This window comes from Phalaenopsis equestris, unplaced genomic scaffold, assembly GCF_001263595.1.
Source record: "Phalaenopsis equestris unplaced genomic scaffold, ASM126359v1 Scaffold000436, whole genome shotgun sequence".
Taxonomy (NCBI): Eukaryota; Viridiplantae; Streptophyta; class Magnoliopsida; order Asparagales; family Orchidaceae; genus Phalaenopsis; species Phalaenopsis equestris.
This window is the reverse complement of record NW_018164877.1, coordinates 32,700-49,548: the sequence shown is the minus strand read 5'-3', so window position 1 is coordinate 49,548 and position 16,849 is coordinate 32,700. Positions and strand designations below refer to the sequence as shown.

Here is a 16,849-nt window from a genome sequence, read left to right as displayed (position 1 = left end):
GGTGATTTTGAAGTTTAACCTTTTTTGTCAAAATCTATTTCCACTTTTGATAGTTTCTTTTTTAAAATAGAGACCCCAGAGAGAAGAAAATAGACCTTAGTACGAATTAAATGGCTTCTAATTACCAATTCCTTTAGATGTTTGATATTGGTATGCCTACAATTTGATTAGCGATATAGTCCATTTCACTAAACTTTTGCTGTAAATCTATTTTCGCTTCCCTGATTGTATTTACACAATTATGAAATTGCTACATGCAGCTTCTGGGTGTATCAATTACTGCAAAATGCATTCAAAATATTTGCATAGAACATTCAAATGTTTTTTTATCTTTTGTAATTGATCAATGTTTTATTTGCTTTGAATAAATGAGAATCATTTATTGCAAATTACGTTTGACAATTATTTTTTGCTATTAATCAGGACGTCAGCTGCAAGAGCTAACTGGGCATATTGAATTTGTTAATGTATCATTTCATTATCCCTCAAGGTGGAAGGTATTTTTATCTCTTTTAAAAATCATTTCAGTTTGGGAAAGAAGTAAACTCCAGATTTAATTTATGTTTTTTTTATTGTATGTTTTTATGTGTTCTTTCCTTTCCAAAAGTCTCGGACTTCTGAAAACATAGCACTTGTCGAATAAAGAGTCTAACCTCAAGAAAACACATTTTACTGATTCCTTTTGATTTTGTTAACCATCGTTATGTCTGTGTTTTCTACATTTTTCTGTGTTTCATTACTTTCTGTTTCTATTTAAGTGTTTTGTACTGGATTTCTCGAATCGATTTCCGCAGTCTAGGTTGTTCTTCAACAACACCATCTGAAACACCAAGTTTTAATGTGAACACCAGCAGCAGTTGCCTCTCCTGGTTGCTGCCTTTCCATGCCCTCGGTTCTGTTGGCAGAAGTGGCGCAGCAATGACCCCTTTCCACTTCCTCGGCTCTGGAGTTATGCATGTAAATATGAGAGTTTTGGTGTGAGATATGCTACATAAGAATTGTGTGCTACGTATGTAAATTTCCTATGTTTTTCACTTCTGCTGTTTGTGTAGTTTGGGATTGGATCACTATGAACTGATACAAGTAGATCAGGTCATCAATTAACTATTTTATTTTAGTAGTTTGTGTGAACTGTATTGGAGAAGTTGGTTTGCTGTTTTATTATAAAAGTGATCATGGGGTTGTGTAACAGAATAAAATATATTTTTGTTTGCTTGGGAAAAACTAGGGATGATTCCCTTTACCTTGTTGAGGCCAGAGAAAATAACATAGGTAGTAGAGGGCCCATGTGAGAGCATAAAAAGTTTATAGTAGGTTGCTTGCAAACTTCTGAAGTACCTAATGTTTTTTTTAATTATTATTTATTTATTATTCTTATTATTATTATTATTTTTTTTTTTGTTTCATAACTTGAAATGTGGGATTTGCTCTCTGTTTCATGACTTATTATTATCAGTTGGAATATATAATCTTTATGGTGCATACTCTGTGTTTTGTTAATTTTTTTAGTCTGGACAAAATTGTGTTTTTGACATATATGTTGGCTATTCCATTCTTCGCCTTCTTAATAGTTGCGTGTTATTTTTCATCTTATTCTTAGGCGTGGTGTTTATTGATGTCAAACAGTTCCCAGCCGTTGAACGGATACACTTGTCTATACAGCCCAATAAAGTTCTTGCAATTGTAAGTTCTACTGCAATTCTTATGTATTTAGATATCTAAAGTCAAACTCTACTTTTTACATTTACACCACCTAAATCTTTCATATTACGTAAAAAATACCACTATTTTAACTTTTTAAAATATTAAGGTGGCATATGTAAAAATTGAAGTTTAGGTGTTAGACATGTAAATACATAGGAATAAAAGTGGTATGTGTGAAAATCTTCCTTCTTTTTAATGGTTATCAGCAATTCTTTTAGAATGAATCGACTATTTTTCCTTTTTCTTTTATAAACATTCTTGAGCTGTTGGCCGTGTGTAGGTTGGTCGTAGTGGAAGTGGGAAAAGCACAATTGCCAATCTTCTTCTTCGCCTTTATGAACCAACAAATGGTGCGGTAAGTTAACTCAGATCATTTCCTGAAGAGAATCAGTTGTCATATAGAATAATCCTCACACATAGCTGATGTTTGATATTGTTTGTGGATATGAGACATCATCTGTTTGAGGTTGAAAGTATTAACACCAAATTGATCCATCTCGTGTTGCTTACGTGAAAAATATCACATTGTGCTGTAAAATTGTTTTATGTTTTCACACTAACCGGATGTTTTGTTTCAAAGCACATAGAATGCAAGTATTTTGGAATGTTTGAATAAGGTATAAAGAAAATATATTTATTTTTTCAGTGTTGTTTGGTTATTTGTAAAGTAAATACAAAGAATTTTTTTTTTCTGTTTGATTATATATAAAATTTCGAGTTAGATATTCGACAAGAATGGAGCCGTAGATTAACACACACACGCATCACCATCACAAAAATAAAAAATCCAAAATATGTATCAAGGGTAATGGCTACCAACATCTTTGAAACAAAAATTGAAAATCAGTGCAATTGTTCTTTTTTCTATAGCACAATAGCAAATAATTTTTAGACATTACCATTAAAACTTAATCTTGAAACAAAAAAGAAAAGGCTCCTAATAGTCACTTCATTATGTTTATTGAAATATAAAAATCGTTTTTTTTTAACTCCATATGGATTCATTTAGGCTTTGATTCTGGTCGCTTTGACAAGAACGATTTAATCAAGCCTGAAATTTTAAACAATTGGTCATAAGTTTAGCAACAAATTATCTTTTATTGAGAAGCTGTAGCATATGGCTGATTTAGAAATTCTTGAGTCACCTTAAAACATTATCAACCATGACAAAAACATAATTATGGAGTACTTAATCCATTGTGGTCCTCGTAGCCCTTTTGCATTACTATGACAGTGTTGCTATTTTTTCCATCATGAATATTCATTTTTGCATAATTAGGCATTGCTTATGAAGAATCCAGCTCAATCTCGTCAAAAGCTACATCATGATTCAAGCTAATTTGCTGTGTGCTTAATTGTGTATATGAATTTTTAATGAATTATGATGTAAAGCATTCAATGCTTCTCCTTATATTTGAAATTCTAGTTCTCTTCCAATTAGATTCAACCTTAAGAGGACATATGTTGTAACATATGTCATCTAAAGAATTAGCAATTATAGAATCTACAAAATCACTATTTTTTTTATTAAATTCATGAAGCTCGCTAGCATCACATCAATTTGATGGCACGCTAAAACATTTTTTTGGAGAAATCTTTGATTAAGATGCAATTAATTTTTCTTTAGCATCTTTTTTTATTGTAAGGCTATCACTTTTGATGCTTTAAGTTTAGTTTCATATTAATTTTTAAAATACTCAAACAACTAAATCATTTGAATTTGAAATTTCTGAAGCACAATTTCATAGGCACATGTAAGTCCTGTCACATAATCACAACATAGGAAGAATGCATTGTGCGGAAACTAAGGGTTAAGCCCCAAAATATCAGTCCAAAAGCACCAATCCTTTAAATAGACAGCCGCACATCCTACGTCCAAACAAACAACTCTCATGTCCAATGCCCACCATCCAACCATCCTTTTTGCAATCAGTGATACTGAAGAACCACCATATCGCTATGCATTTCTAATCAATTATTGTCCTTTCCATATCTTTAACATTACTGCTGTCATATTTTTAGTGCATCTTCTACTCTTCATTATCCTTATCATACTCCTTAAGTATATTTTTTACATTATTGTTTTCATTAAGTGCCATACTCGCATTCTCTGTAATACAATTATTTCACTTTTTATACTTTCATGTTTCACACTGCTTAAGATTCTCCTGTACTCCACACTTAGTTCTTGTTGATTTTGTTGTTTTCATACTCTCTTTGTGATGTATAGATGATCATACTACTATTTTTAGAGTTCGTCAATTTTCTGTTAAATTCTCCAATAACATATTAAATGTCTCCTCTGCAATTTAAACAATTATCCTTTACTCGGAATCTTTATTCTTATTTGTTTCACTACGATAGACATAATTGATGGGTGCAAATGATCTTTTGGTAATTTCAATCAAAATCAGAACTTTAGTAGACATAATGCGCGTTTTTAAAGAGGCATCCTTATTCACGTTCATTTGATAGTTTGCACCCTGTACAAGTTCAAAACAATTGACATTTCTAGTTTAGCTGATATATAGTAAATATTAAAGTAGTAGTTCTATTATAAATTCAGATATTAGTTGATGGCATTCCTATTGAAGATTTAGATATCAGGTGGCTGAGAGGAAGAATCGGCTTTGTCAGTCAGGTAGGCCGTACTACTTCAAAAAAAATATCATATTTACACAACAATCTCTTTTTAATTATACTTCCTTTATTTGATCAGGAACCTCCTCTCTTCCGAATGGATGTGACCTCAAACATTAGGTATGGCTGCACAAGAGAAACCACACAAGAGGAAGTTGAATGGGCTGCAAAACAAGCTTTCGCGCATGAGTTTATACTGTCCCTACCAAACGGATATTCTACCCTCGTTGACAATGCTCTTCTTAGCGGCGGCCAGAAGCAACGCATCGCGATCGCAAGGGCTATTCTTCGAGATCCAACCATCTTGATCCTTGACGAAGCCACAAGCGCCCTTGATGCAGAAAGCGAGCATTATGTGAAGGTATTTTTGTGCCAACAATGTTTCTTCGTTAAACAGTGTGATTGGGTATTCATATTCTGATCTTATTCGTGCAGGAGCTCCTACTTTCGGATCGAAATGCCTCTGGAGAAAGGAGAACTGTTGTTATCATCGCGCATAGGTGATACTTGCTGCAGATTTTGAGTTTGTAAGAGCCATCCTCTTGTCCGCTTCTTCTCATTGATTGTTTTTTTTTGCAGGTTGTCAACTATACAAGCTGCCGATACTATTGTAGTAATGGATAGTGGTAGAGTTGTTGAGGTAAATTTCATCTCTTAAAATATCATTATTTTTCAATTATGGTCATACATACCACTCAGTTCCTATTTATTTACATATTTAAACACCTAAAGTTCACTTTTTTTAGATTTATGCCACATATATCTTTCATATCACATCGAGAATATCATTGTTTTTTTACTTCAAAAGTGAAATACACCTTTTCATGTGTAGGAAGGGCAGTATATACATGTAAAAATTAAAGAGTTGTGTGTTAGATATGTAAATACATAAGAATCGGGTGGTATGTATGTAAATTTTCCAGAAAAAAACAATGCAGCATTCACGCTATAGCATGTTACTACTGCAATCTCATCCTATAATAGCATACTTCAGTACTGAAATGAGAGAAAATAGGTAGCTTTCTAATACTGTAATTTTCTCTGAAGCCAGCAGATTCTGCAATCTTGTTTTCACATTTTTATGAAACCATCCTGTGAGCTTTGCAGTATAATTTCCTACCGGTTCAAAATAATTCCGCATAATCTGTCAAATTTACTCGTTTTCTCAATAAAGAAAATTGAAGGCCATGCTTTTAGACTCAAGTTATCACACGGTTAAAGCAGTACAACAAGCTTTTTAGCGGTTGAAGCATGACTTTGGCTTTGGCGTTTCCTTCACCAATTATTTGATAAACAAACAAAACAAATACGAATAATTTTTTTTAGCTTGATTTATAAACCGGTTGAACACGAATAAACTTTCGTTTGATTGTGGTCATGTTGTTTTGGCTCAAATGAAATAAATAAATAATATTATTATTACTTTTTTATTTTTATCCTATGTTAAATTTTATCAATTTTTAAATCATTCGAGCTAATTTTGCATTGAACATGGCCTGAAACGAACAAATGAATTTGAATTGAGTTGAACACGATCATATTATCACGAGCTATTTCAAGCACAAACCTATTTCAAACAAAAAAAATTCAAACGAGACGAATGCAAACAAGTATTGTGCTCACTCAAACTCAGCTTATTCTCACCCTGGGTCCGACAACCCCTGCTATATAGATCTTTTATGCTTTTTTTTGGGGGGGGGAGGGGGGTGGCGTTGATTTCATTAATAAGCCCCTATATATAATATATAGGTTCTCCTCTTTGCTTATTTTACCATTCATCATATTAATTTCCTCGAACTTTTCTTTTCTTCAGGTGGGGAGTCATAAGGAGCTTATGCTGAAAGATGGATTATACGCAACTTTAGTTCGAAGACAGACAGACGCCATTGATTGATTGTTTGATGTCAACAACATTCAGCTCATTCTATATTACTTTCCAAGGAGAGTTTAATTTATCGCTTTTAGACCATAAAAATTGTCCTATTTATTTAAATTATCCGTATATTTTTCATTTAAATACTTTATATTAGGGGGTGGTAGAATTTTTGTTGTCCCCTCTGCCCATCATTATGGAAGAAATAAAATAGCAATTAATTATGGAAGAATCTATATAAATCTTCTTTTATGATAATGATGAAAACCACAGTATCTCTGATCTGAAACCAATTGACAGCTCCCGTTTATAATGAAAATTTAATACAATAAAAAATAACCATAAAATTCTTAAAATATTTTTCATTAACATATCATTTCATATGAATCTTTATAAAATGCTTAGGAAATGTATTTTCATGTATCAAACTACAAATTTGATATTATAGTTTTATATATATATATATATATATAAGAATTGTGCTATGTATGTACATGTTTCACATTAATTGCACCAATGTACAAAAGCTCTCATTATTATTTTTAAATTAATTTCTACTTACATAACCTTATTCGCATGTGCAGACAATCAACAAGTTTTTGATTGGGTGTCAGCACATGCGAACAACATATGTAATATTTTCTCCTACTTCAGAGCAAAGTGTGGGAGCTTACTATAATCAAAATATAAGCTTCACCATACAATGCAAAAAACATTAAAAATAATGATAATAATAATAATAATTGCAAAGGCACAGCTTTGTTAATTCATGCCCCTGTATGAATTTATGGCTTCGATAAGCTTCAAATTGAACTCTACTGCTCCTCAATATCATCATTGTCAGACTCCCCATTCCTATCCTGTTTACAAAAAATTCATAATTTTAACTTTTCTTGTAGCCATAAATGTAAAACTTTTCGAAAAATCAACAGAACTTACATGCAGCCGCTGTAGCTTCTTTGCATTTATGATTATATTAATCAACTGCAGCATCAGATAAAACGGCAGCAAGACTCCTACAGCTCGTAGAAGATATATCTGAAGGAATATTTATGGTTTATGAGAATTAAATATATCAATAAAATTCAGAAAACAAATTAAAAATATATATCTATATATAAATTATTAATACTCACAAAGAAAAATCTGAATGAATAGTAATCATTGCCAGCCAGTATCACTGCAACTATATGTCTCAGGAAGAACAACATGGTAAGCTGTAAATAAAAATCAAAATCAAACTGTAATTTTATAATTAGCAGAGGTGATATTATTGAATATTTTGCAAAACTGACCATTAAAGCTACGGATTGGAAGCAGGAACTGGTATGGTAGGACGACGGCGACCCCTCGGCAGTTTTGTGTTTCCCGGGCCCCGCCTCCGTTGCTTGGTTTTGGAGCTCGTTGTTCAGCCTTGCTGCTTCCAGGCTTCCCCTGTGTGAATTTACACGTTCAGTTTGTCTTTTACGTTGTAGTTTTTTTCCATAATTCTCTACTATATATGTATAATGTATTTACTTATCTAACACCTAAATTTTAATTATTACATCTATGTCCCAAATCCTCCATTTCATTTCATGCATATTGAATGTGGCATTGTTGTAAAAATTGAAGTTTAGGGTGTAGATATGTAAATACAAGGGAATTGAGTGGTTTGTATGTAAATCTTCCCAGAGAGAGAGAACCTTATTGTTATAACAACTTCAATCATGTGTGGCTTGGAAGGCGAAGGGGCGGTTACTGTATAGCCTGGTTCAAATTTCTGAAAAGTGGACAACAATAAAATAATAATAATAAGGAAAAAGGCATTTCGAGATTGAAAGAAAATTGAAGTATGAGAGTTGACATTTACATTTTCACCGCCCTATTGATCTGTAATTATAATGTCAAATATCTAATTTTTAATTTTTATATTTATATCGCCCAAAATTTTTATATTTGATCTTTTTTTTAAAGTGAAATACACCTTTTTCAATATATTAGCAAGGTGACAAATATGTAAAAAAATGAAATTTAGATGTTAGATATGTAAATATATAAGAATTGAGTCCTGGTATGTATGTACATCTTCCAAGAAATAGTAACTATTTGAAGTAAGACTAAAATAACATAATAGAATTGAAATAATGATTTGTTAATATATAATTTATAGTGATGCTGGCCTATATATATATAACTAGAGGCAGATAAACCATATTCAAGAGCAGAACAATGAAAAAGCGACAGAAAAATTAAGTACTGAAACATCAAATACTGTTATAAAGAAAAGAGATCCTTGTTTTCTCTAGATTCTACTAGTTGTGAGCAGTCTAATTACCCGAAGACAAATTTCACAAATTGTGCTCCCTTTCTCATCGCACCACCTCTGTATGCATCGCCTGTGAGCGAACTGGTATGACAGAGCCTCAAATCAGCCAAAGATACAGACAAGAAATTGTAAGAAAAAAAAAACGATTTTTTTCCACTGTTTGATTAGTTACCTTCAGAGTTCCAGAGCAAGCGCATGGGGATTCCATGCTTGTGGCTTCCTCTTCCTCCTCCTCATGGCATATTCTACAAAGGCAAATCATTGAAGAAGAAGAAGATCCAATTTCCTCAAATTTCGCAAATTCCATTTCTTGCTCTCTTCTGTCTTCTCTAATTCTGTAATTCCCTCTCTGTGTGCGTCTCTGAAAGTTTAAATGATGAGGAAGAGAAGAAGGCTTTCGTTGTTGGGTTATTTGGAGCGTTGCGAGAAGTTCGGACCCGTAGCAGCTTTGACTCTTCTTCCAAATGGCGTTTTGGGTTCGCTGCGTTGACCGTTTGGATTCCTCGTCATCCAACTTCTTCGGGTAGACTTCTTCAACCCTTCTCGATTACTTTTGCTGGCCGGCCTATATATATATATATATATATATATATATATTTCGTTGGGTAATGGGTTTGTTGCTTCTCGTAGCTCTCCTATTGTTATTCCTTTGGATCATTCTTCTAATTTGAATTTGTTCGATCCTAGTTTATGGTTTGTGAGTCATATTCCGAGAGTTAGAACCGAGTAAAGGAGAGAAGAAAGAGAGAGTAGAATAAATTTGGGATCTTTATAGGGAAAATGGAAAGTTTCATTTATTTTTATTTTTTCCTTATACTTATAGAGATGTGTTTTATACAATTAGAGAAATGAGGGAACAATTATGAAAATCGTTCTTAATGTCATTAAGGCTCTAATTGGTTGTATAGATTTTATGTTATATTTGAATTACAATTTGAATTTCAACATTGTTTGTAATTGGTTGATCGGCTGGCTTGAGGTCAGTGACTGGTCGAGTGGCATTTGTACCATCTGAAGTATATGTTGGTCAGTTGAGGTGTTCAGTCATATGACAATCTTGTTCGATGTCTTTTAGCACAGTCGACCAGAGAGGTCAGTTGTGAGGTGGTCAGTCGATCCGGGCACGGGGTTGGTTGATCGAATGTGATCGACCGATTTTTTTATAGTGAGTCGTTGCTCATTTTTTGTTAAGCTCGAGTCTTACAAAGCTCCTATATTGCCTGCCAGGTTGGTTAATCGCTCTGTCGGATCTCCTAATCTTGCAAGCTCTTAAGGGAATATTGTTGCAACCTATGTGAGGTAACCGACGAGACTCACTATCGGGATTATTCACGCAACACTTTCGGCTGGTCTTGCCACTACCGAGTGGGGAACCATCTTTGGAGCGTGAATTTATCATGGGTTTGGAGACAACTTCATAATCAAACTTAAATCGTCAGTTGATTGCTTACCTTGAAAGGAGTCCCATTCATCTTGGTCGTTCATTCTCTTTGAGATTCGTGCTAGTATTTTTGGTAAATACAAAATATAGATTTTTTTAATATAAAAATTAATGTATGTTAAAAGGTTCGTGGTTGTAGAAGGATTAATTAGCGTCTTAGTGTTGTACGATACTCCCACACACACTTAGATAATAAAGAAGAAGTATGCAAATAAAGACACTTTAAATTTTATGTGGAAAACCCTAAAAAAGAGAAAATACCACGGGGCCTAACCCAGTTGAAATAATTCACTTTGAATAGTGAGTATACAAGTCTACTATTCGTTTAAATTAAGTAATATGAAGTTACAAAAATGATCATTATCTATGTACAATAGTGGTTTATTGATAATAGTCATAGTCTGACTGTAATGAATGTAGTCTCTCTATGATATTAGGTTGTAAGAATCGTAGTCGATTACTTTGGAGGCATTAGTATGCCATGGATGTTGTGGATGATGGTCGTGGTGTCAGCTTGTCATATATGTCATAATTTAAAGTCATGGTATCAGTTGATCATTTGGGTTGCAGATGGTTGCTTTAGGAACGTTGGTTGGCTACTAGGGATGTAGTTGGAAGTTGCAAGAGTGTGGACCACGTAGATCGTAGTAGGTTACATATGTCATAGCGGTGATTGGAGATGACGTAGTTGGTCACACAGGTCATGGGGAGAGTTGGAATGACGTCCATAAGTTGTTGAGGCCTATGTCGAGAGTTGCACGAGCTGTGTACCACATAGGACATATTTGGTCACGTAAGTCATAGCTTGCCTTGTAAGATATAGTAGTGAACTATGATGACGTCCATAGACTATGGAGGTTGAAATCGTGAGCTGCATGAGCTATAGACCATGTAGGCCATAGTGGTGAGCTATGATGGCGTGCATAAGCCGCAGGGGCTGGTGTCAAGAGCTGCATGAGCTATGAACTACATAAGTCTTAGTTAGTCATGCAGGCCGTAGCGATGAGTTATGATGACGTCTGTAGGTTGTGTGGGTTGGACTCGAGAGTTATAAACCACGTAAGTCATAGTGGTGAGTTTTGATAAATTTCGTAGGCCATAGGAGTCACAGCCAGGAGCTACAAGGGTTGTGGACCACGTAGATTATAGTTGGTCACATTAACTGTAGTGGTGAGCTACAAAAACGTCTGTAAGTCGTAGGGGCATGAGTTAGGATCTACATGAGTTGTGGTCCCCGTGGGCTGTAGTAGGTCACGTGAGTCGCAGTGGTGAGCTGCGATGACACCCATAGGCTGCAGGGACTAGAGTTGGGAGTTGCATGGAGGAAGTTATTAAGAGTGGAGAAAGTCACCATCTTTAGTAGGTGTCATTTCTCAGTAAGTGGGGTTTATTGTTACTTTTCCATGTACGCTAATATTTTGCAGTACATGTTGTGACTTCACAAGGAACTATATTGCAAGGAGCGATGACGAGCAATGATGGTCTACGACGATGGTTGTCGGAAACGACGACAGTCAAAGGTACCAGAGGCTGTAATAGCCGGAGTTGGACAGAGGGCGGCGGCTGTCGGAATTAGCTGGAGGCAATGGTAATCAAAGTTTATCAGCGATGGCGGAGGTGGTCGTAGTTGAACAGATACAACAGTGGCCGAAATTAGGTGAAGGTTGTGGCTACAAAGTTGACTGGAGGGTGATGACCGAAGTTGGCCGAAGGGGGAGACTACTGGATTTGGCCAGAGGCGGCGGCTATTGGAGTTGGCCAAAGGCAATGGTGGACATAGTTGGTCAGAGGCGAAGGCTACAATAGTGACAAGAGTTTGTGGGCAGTGTTGGCAAGTGGTTGTAGGAGCTAGAGGCCGACGGTGGTTGGTGACTGCAGGTGGAAGAGGTAGATGGTGGGTAGTGGTGATTGGAAGTGATGACAACTGTTGGAGGCGACGAAGGTTTAAGATGGTGGCAGCCATAGTTGGTCAGATCTACGGTGCAGGATGCTGGGTTGTAGTTTCCTCTTCTGCAGACTCTGAACTTCCTCTTGCCCATGGTCGAGGTCCCCTTCTCTTGAGGGGGGAGGTCTCTCTTTATAGAGACTAGTATGCAAGTAAATAATGAATCCAAAGCACTCTTGATCGCTCGGTTCAGAGAGATCCCTTGGATATGATGGCATTTAATGGGCATTTTAGTACCTTAATTGAACGATCTTGGGCTTATTGGATTGTCCTGCCAAGATGCTTGATTTGACTTCAAGCATGTCATATTCGAAACATGTCTGACAATCCAACTATGCTCAAAAAAGTTTTCAAAAGCGTTTTAACTATTTGATTTTGGTATGATTGGACTCAACTTGATAAAATTGAATTCAACAAGCTTCATCATCTTCTTCTTTTCATTCTCTTCTATGAAATATAGGAACATTGATAATTGATTCATATTTTAAAAATATATTTAATCAGAATATAACTTTATGAATATTTGACTATGTTTGCAAATATGGATCAAACCATGTTTGAATATGTTACCATATGATTTGATTAACATTTGAGCTATGTTTGAACTATGCTCAAGAATGCATGGGCCCAACAATTAGCAAATAATATAATTTGAATATGTCTTCTAATATGTTTGAATAATATTTAAACATAATTTGAATAAATTCCATACATGATTAACACGTATATTCTTATATACTGGCTCGCTATTTACTACAACGGCATTAAGTGCCAAAAAACTTCCTGACTATTTTATTATTGAGCTTCAATAGTTCTCCATGGCGACTACTTCAACCCTAATTTAAAGAGTAGAATTGATACTTCATGTGAGTTAGTGACAAATGGAGTTGAATTGAGTACTTATAACCATGGTAATAGATTAAATTCTTAGTATAGTCCTATGAGACAATTTTCATTATAATCTATGACAAAATTCAATTTCAGAAATTTGATGATAAATTTACAGATGTTCTGTTTTGTTTATTTTTTTGTTTTTTGTTTTTTTGTTTTTTGAGATAAAGTTTATGAATATGTAATTAAATTTGTCTTATTCTGTAATTTATAAATTAATAATTTGAAATGAATGTCTATTTTTTAGCTAAATAAACAAGATTGAAATATAAAATATTTGCTAAAACAAAATCTATTGCGTCAAGATTTGGATATGTTTGTTGTTTGGTGTTCCGAAAATGAATCTTTTTTATTGCTGCCAGTTGTCGTGTTTTCATTGTGACGGATGAGAATAAGTGCATTAAAGTCCAAGTTTTTTTGAAGAATTTTAGATCCGCCCCACTATTCAATTTTTGTAATCTTACAAATTAGAATTGAGGGCCTATGTGAAAAGAATATAACCAAAATTTACGCCTAAATGTTCATTCGAAACGATTGTAATTTCTTCTAAGAATGGCTACGAATTCGGTGAACGGAAAATATATTTTTTAATTTTTTTTGAAAATATTACAAATATTTAATTTTTTTATAAATTAAAAAACAATCTCTTCGTAGTTATCATTTTTTTAAAAAATACGATTGAAAAAAAAATACTTTTCATAAAAAATTATCAAATAAAAGTAGAAAGATTATATCCATACCACCAAATTCCTATGTATTTATATGTAGGTATGTATGTTTATATATGTATGTATGTATGTATGAAAAGTTATATTTCACTTTTTTTATAAGTTAAAATAATAATATTTTTTATAAAATATTGATGTGTCATTAACAAATTTTTATAATCAGATATGATCTCAAAGCATGTAGAGTCAGGAACATTTCAAATTCAAATTCATGATCATATGAGCCCAGATTTCAACAAATTTATAATCAATTTGGGCATATCTACAAAGACAAATAAAATGATATCAAAATTGATTCAATCCAAATCTATATAAACCTAGATCAAACACTCAGAGTTTACAAAGGCTTTGTGCGTCAATTGGAATATTAAATATCTTAAATTTGCGTGTTTATTTTCAAATCGAGTGTCTCGACAAGATTAATCCGTAAGCTCATGATCAATACTTCTCATTTCAATAAGACACTTAAATGTTAAGAAAATATCTAGGATCAAGATGAATCAATGTGGACCATCTGGTATAATGTCATCAATCTTATCAAGGAGTATGTCTAAATCAACATATCTCATAAACTTGGTGCTTCTCTGGTTAGCTCCCATAGTATTTCCTCGCTTCATTGATACTGCATAAAGTCTGAATCCAACACTTTCTCACCGCATGGCAATGCTTCAGCACATGAAAGAGTGATTAGCTATGAATAAAATGAGGTAAAGTGCGAAAATTGTAGCTAAAAGCCGTTTGAAATAAACCCTAAATTTACTTTAAAATAATTAAATTAATTTATTTTCCAAATGGTAAATTCAAAATGCAAAAAAAAAAAAAAAAAAAAAAAAAACAGAGGAAAATATTTGAGCGCAGCAGCATTATGCCTAGGCAATCAATCCCATCTGGAATGAAATCTCTCATCCATCCAAACAGTAGATTCACAAAACCCAGCGGAGCCCCCAGAAACCCAAAACCTCCCCAACATCGGCCAATCCGCTCTCCAAAATCCCACCTTTCGTCAACCTATAAACTCCCAACAATCTCATATCCTCCCCTCAGATTCAAAACATCAACCTTTACTCTAATCCATGGGGCGCTGCATCGTCGTCGCAGTCGACGGAGGGGAGGAGAGCCTCCACGCTCTCACCTGGTGCCTACAGAACATCGTCGTGGTTAGAAAAACCGCCGGCAAAACCTCATCTGATGGCGGCGACTATCTCGTGCTCGTCTACGCCCGGCCGACGCCGGCTGTCTACTCGGCGATGGACGGGACTGGTGAGGAGAATGAATCAATTGAATTACAGATTTTTTTTTTTTTTTTGTTCAGAAAATGGGATTTGTGATAAATGAATGGTTGTAGGCCTGATATTGTTGCCAGTATGGATGATTATGGTAAGCATTTGGCAGATACTGTTACTAAGAAGGCCAAGATGGTTTGCTCTGGTTACCCTAATGTTTAGTATTTTTATTGCATTCTTTTTATTATTTTTATTTTTATTTTTATTTTGTGTGTGCAAATGTTAGGGAGACACTCCTAAGAGATGGAGCCCTAAGGGGAGAGAGATAGAGAGAGCAAAAGTATGGTGTAGAGCTATAAATTTACATAAACTTTATTCATGAAATGAACCTCTGTTTATAGGAAAGGGAGGCTTATAGATATGACCAGATATAGTCGGTGCCTGTGACAACCTCCCGCTTGGCTTCATTTTGGCCGAGCGGTCATTCGTTGGAGTCTTGGTGTACACTGTCGATCTGGCTATTTGTTGAGAGTTGATCCCCACACATATTGGGCGGAAAGCTCCGACCAACTGTTTCGGGGACGAGCGATTCGCTTCGCTCATCCAACTGAACTAGAAAAATGTGATAGATACATCCACATGAGTCTTATGTCGGTAAATTGATTTCTAAGAAGGTGGTCAAATTTTATTCGTCTGGGAAATGCTTTCCTCTCGGTCTATCGGAGCTGGCCGACTAGGCATGGGGGTATCGAATTGTCCATCGCATGCCCCTACGTTGCCACGTCGTCTTCCTCCGCGACCATGGGATTTCTTCGAGATTCATGCCGACACATCTTTAATTTATATTTTCATTTATAAACTTTGTTGTAATGAACTTATGTTTAAAAATGTGTATTTAACATTTAGAAGGTATGTAAAAGTCATATTTTTAATGTGATATTAAATATTTGAGTGTTATGGATGTGAATATGAAAGTTTAGGCGTTAAGCATGTAGAAGTAGATAAAAATTGTGCGGTATATATGTAAATGCTCTAAAACTCATTCTGCTAAATTTTTTGTTCAACCTGAATTTCATAAATGTTGAGTTAAAACCTAAAAATTATTTGGCATGACAAGCATTAAATTTCCTTGAAGTCTTGATGAATTGTTTGTCTATTTGATTCAAGATTTAAGATTTACGAGACATAAGTCTTTAAATACTACGAATAGCATGTTTAAAAAAAATTCAAAGAGGTGTTTGGTAGCACATTTTTGAGAAGATTCAAGTTAACATTTAACATAAATCTGTCAAATGCAAAAAATAACGAGTTAAATTCGAAATTTGCTAAACACGTTATCTTCTCCTCCGTATTGTAAAATTCATTTTTTTTTTAAATCCTCCGAATAGGTCGATTTAACGGATTTAAGGAGAAAGGCTTACGTTCGTCAAATATTACGAGGAAGGGATTTAACTGGATTTAACTTAAATCATACCAAACATGTTTGTGGGTTCAACACACCTAATTATAACATTTACTAAATCCTATCTAACTTAAATCTTCGGTGCAGCCAAACATCTCCTAAATTTATCTTATATTAAGATTGAAATGAAATTTATCAAAGAAATAGAATTTACATCTCCAACATTATATTTGGAAGGATTTAAGCTAAATGTTGCTCAAAACATCCCAAAATGCAGCACACTAAGCCCCTAAGTTTTCAATTTAGCTATATTTTTTTTATTTTCTTGTCAGTATTAAATGCTTATACAGACAAAAATAAGTCATTTTTGGCCGTTAATATAGTTGAAGGTGGAGATGAAGATTCATAGCGGTGATCCAAGGGACATTATTTGCGAGACGATGGAAAAACTCAGAGCTGATCTTTTCGTTATTGGCAGTCATGGCTTTCCTTGGCTTTCCTAGGAAGTGTGAGCTCTTATTGTGCACAGAATGTGAAATGTCCTGTTCTGATTGTCAAAAAGCCCAAGAACTAGAGCTGGCTCTGACATGAAAATTACAGTAATGTGCTGTTTAAGTCTGAATATTATTTGTATGTAAGTATGAAGTCTAGAGATACAATCTCATCTATGTTTTGACTTTAAAAATAATATATG

At 34.4% G+C, this 16,849-nt stretch overlaps 2 protein-coding genes and 1 pseudogene across 2 annotated transcripts in view; 2 read left to right on the top strand and 1 right to left on the bottom strand.

Annotated features, from left to right (window-relative positions):
- LOC110027673 (ABC transporter B family member 26, chloroplastic) overlaps nucleotides 1-6,437 on the top strand; it is a 35,887-nt gene extending 29,450 nt beyond the window's left edge. The window contains exons 11-18 of the mRNA XM_020729187.1: nucleotides 424-497; nucleotides 1,627-1,683; nucleotides 1,985-2,059; nucleotides 4,271-4,345; nucleotides 4,424-4,705; nucleotides 4,780-4,844; nucleotides 4,924-4,984; nucleotides 6,158-6,437. Coding sequence (XP_020584846.1) covers nucleotides 424-497; nucleotides 1,627-1,683; nucleotides 1,985-2,059; nucleotides 4,271-4,345; nucleotides 4,424-4,705; nucleotides 4,780-4,844; nucleotides 4,924-4,984; nucleotides 6,158-6,238 — 770 coding nt within the window. The 3' untranslated portion in view covers nucleotides 6,239-6,437. The remainder of the gene's footprint in view (nucleotides 1-423; nucleotides 498-1,626; nucleotides 1,684-1,984; nucleotides 2,060-4,270; nucleotides 4,346-4,423; nucleotides 4,706-4,779; nucleotides 4,845-4,923; nucleotides 4,985-6,157) is intronic.
- A 315-nt stretch (nucleotides 6,438-6,752) lies between these two features.
- LOC110027709 lies at nucleotides 6,753-9,084 on the bottom strand. Its single transcript, XM_020729237.1, has 6 exons — nucleotides 8,698-9,084; nucleotides 8,535-8,606; nucleotides 7,903-7,979; nucleotides 7,513-7,651; nucleotides 7,354-7,434; nucleotides 6,753-7,255 (listed from the first exon to the last, which is right to left on the bottom strand). Exons 1-6 carry the CDS (start codon nucleotides 8,830-8,832, stop codon nucleotides 7,082-7,084), a joined length of 678 nt encoding a protein of 225 aa, XP_020584896.1. The 5' UTR covers nucleotides 8,833-9,084; the 3' UTR covers nucleotides 6,753-7,081.
- A 5,289-nt stretch (nucleotides 9,085-14,373) lies between these two features.
- LOC110027708 lies at nucleotides 14,374-16,849 on the top strand (annotated as a pseudogene).